Raw genomic sequence first — 1,288 nt, 5'->3', positions numbered from 1 at the left:
ACAGCCTCGTGGTGCTCGCCAGCGCCGCCGTGGGCGCCGAGCGCCCGTCCCCAGAGCAGCGCGTGAGTGCGGCGGGGGGCGCGGGACGGGGCGCCCGGCGCCCGTGGGACCCGCGCCCACCACCCCGCGCCGCCCAGGGCCTCCTGCAGCAGCTGTGCGCGCAGCTGGACCGGCAGCTGGGCGCCGGGCTGCGCGAGGGCGCCGGCCTCCTCTTCCGCACGCAGCTCAAGGTCCTGGCCGCGCTCACCTATGTCAAGTGGCAGGAGCTGCTGGCGCCGGGCGCGGGGTGGGCCGCGGGCGCCGCGGACGGCCGCCCCGACGGGACCCCCGGCGCCGCTGCCCTCCCCGTGCAGCCCTGAGGTGCCGGATGAGCGGCGCCCGCCGTGGGACTGGACAGGACGCCCTGGCCCGGCCCGGCCCGGCGGAGCTGCCTTGGGCCCGGCTGGGCGCAGCAGAACCGGGCCCAGCAATGCTGACGGGTCGGATCAGAGCCAATAAAGCTGCATTGGGCCGGCCTGGCACCGGCCAAGCTGTGCTGGGCTGAGTGACTCCGAGCCGGGCTGAACCGAACCGGGTCGGGGCGAGGAGAGCCCCGTGGGGCCGGCATGGGCTGAGCTGCACTGTGCTGAGTGACTCCGAGCCGGGCTGAACCGAACCGGGTCGGGGCGAGGAGAGCCCCGTGGGGCCGGCGCGGGCTGAGCTGTGCTGGGCTGAGTGACTCCGAGCCGGGCTGAACCGAACCGGGTCGGAGCGGGGAGAGCCCCATGGGGCGGGCGCGGGCTGAGCTCTGCTGGGCTGAGTGACTCCGAGCCGGGCTGAACCGAACCGGGTCGGAGTGAGGAGAGCCCCGTGGGGCCGGCACTGGCCGAGCTGTGCTGGGCTGAGTGACTCCGAGCCGGGCTGAACCGAACCGGGTCGGAGTGAGGAGAGCCCCATGGGGCGGGCGCGGGCTGAGCTGTGCTGGGCTGAGTGACTCCGAGCCGGGCTGAACCGAACCGGGTCGGAGCGGGGAGAGCCCCGTGGGGCCGGCACTGGCCGAGCTGTGCTGGGCTGAGTGACTCCGAGCCGGGCTGAACCGAACCGGGTCGGGGCGAGGAGAGCCCCGTGGGGCCGGCGCGGGCTGAGCTGTGCTGGGCCGCGGGAACGCGAGCGGGCCGAGCGGAGCCGGGCCGGGCCGGGCCCGCGGAGCCGGGGCAGGGCACAGTGGCGGCGTGGGGTACCGCGAGAGGAGCTGCGGGCAGCGCAGCTCGGGCGGGCCGAGCCGGGCCGAACTGGGCCGGGCCGGGCC

At 76.8% G+C, this 1,288-nt stretch overlaps 1 protein-coding gene across 1 annotated transcript in view; it reads left to right on the top strand.

Annotated features, from left to right (window-relative positions):
- The window catches only part of LOC112950096 (protein FAM178B-like), a 10,850-nt gene that overhangs the window by 3,632 nt on the left and 5,930 nt on the right, over positions 1-1,288 (top strand). The window contains exon 12 of the mRNA XM_026042564.1: positions 5-274. Coding sequence (XP_025898349.1) covers positions 5-274 — 270 coding nt within the window. The remainder of the gene's footprint in view (positions 1-4; positions 275-1,288) is intronic.

Source organism: Nothoprocta perdicaria, unplaced genomic scaffold (assembly GCF_003342845.1).
Source record: "Nothoprocta perdicaria isolate Ctin4 unplaced genomic scaffold, notPer1 scaffold_103, whole genome shotgun sequence".
Lineage (NCBI taxonomy): Eukaryota > Metazoa > Chordata > Aves > Tinamiformes > Tinamidae > Nothoprocta > Nothoprocta perdicaria.
This window is presented reverse-complemented; position numbering and strand designations above follow the sequence as displayed.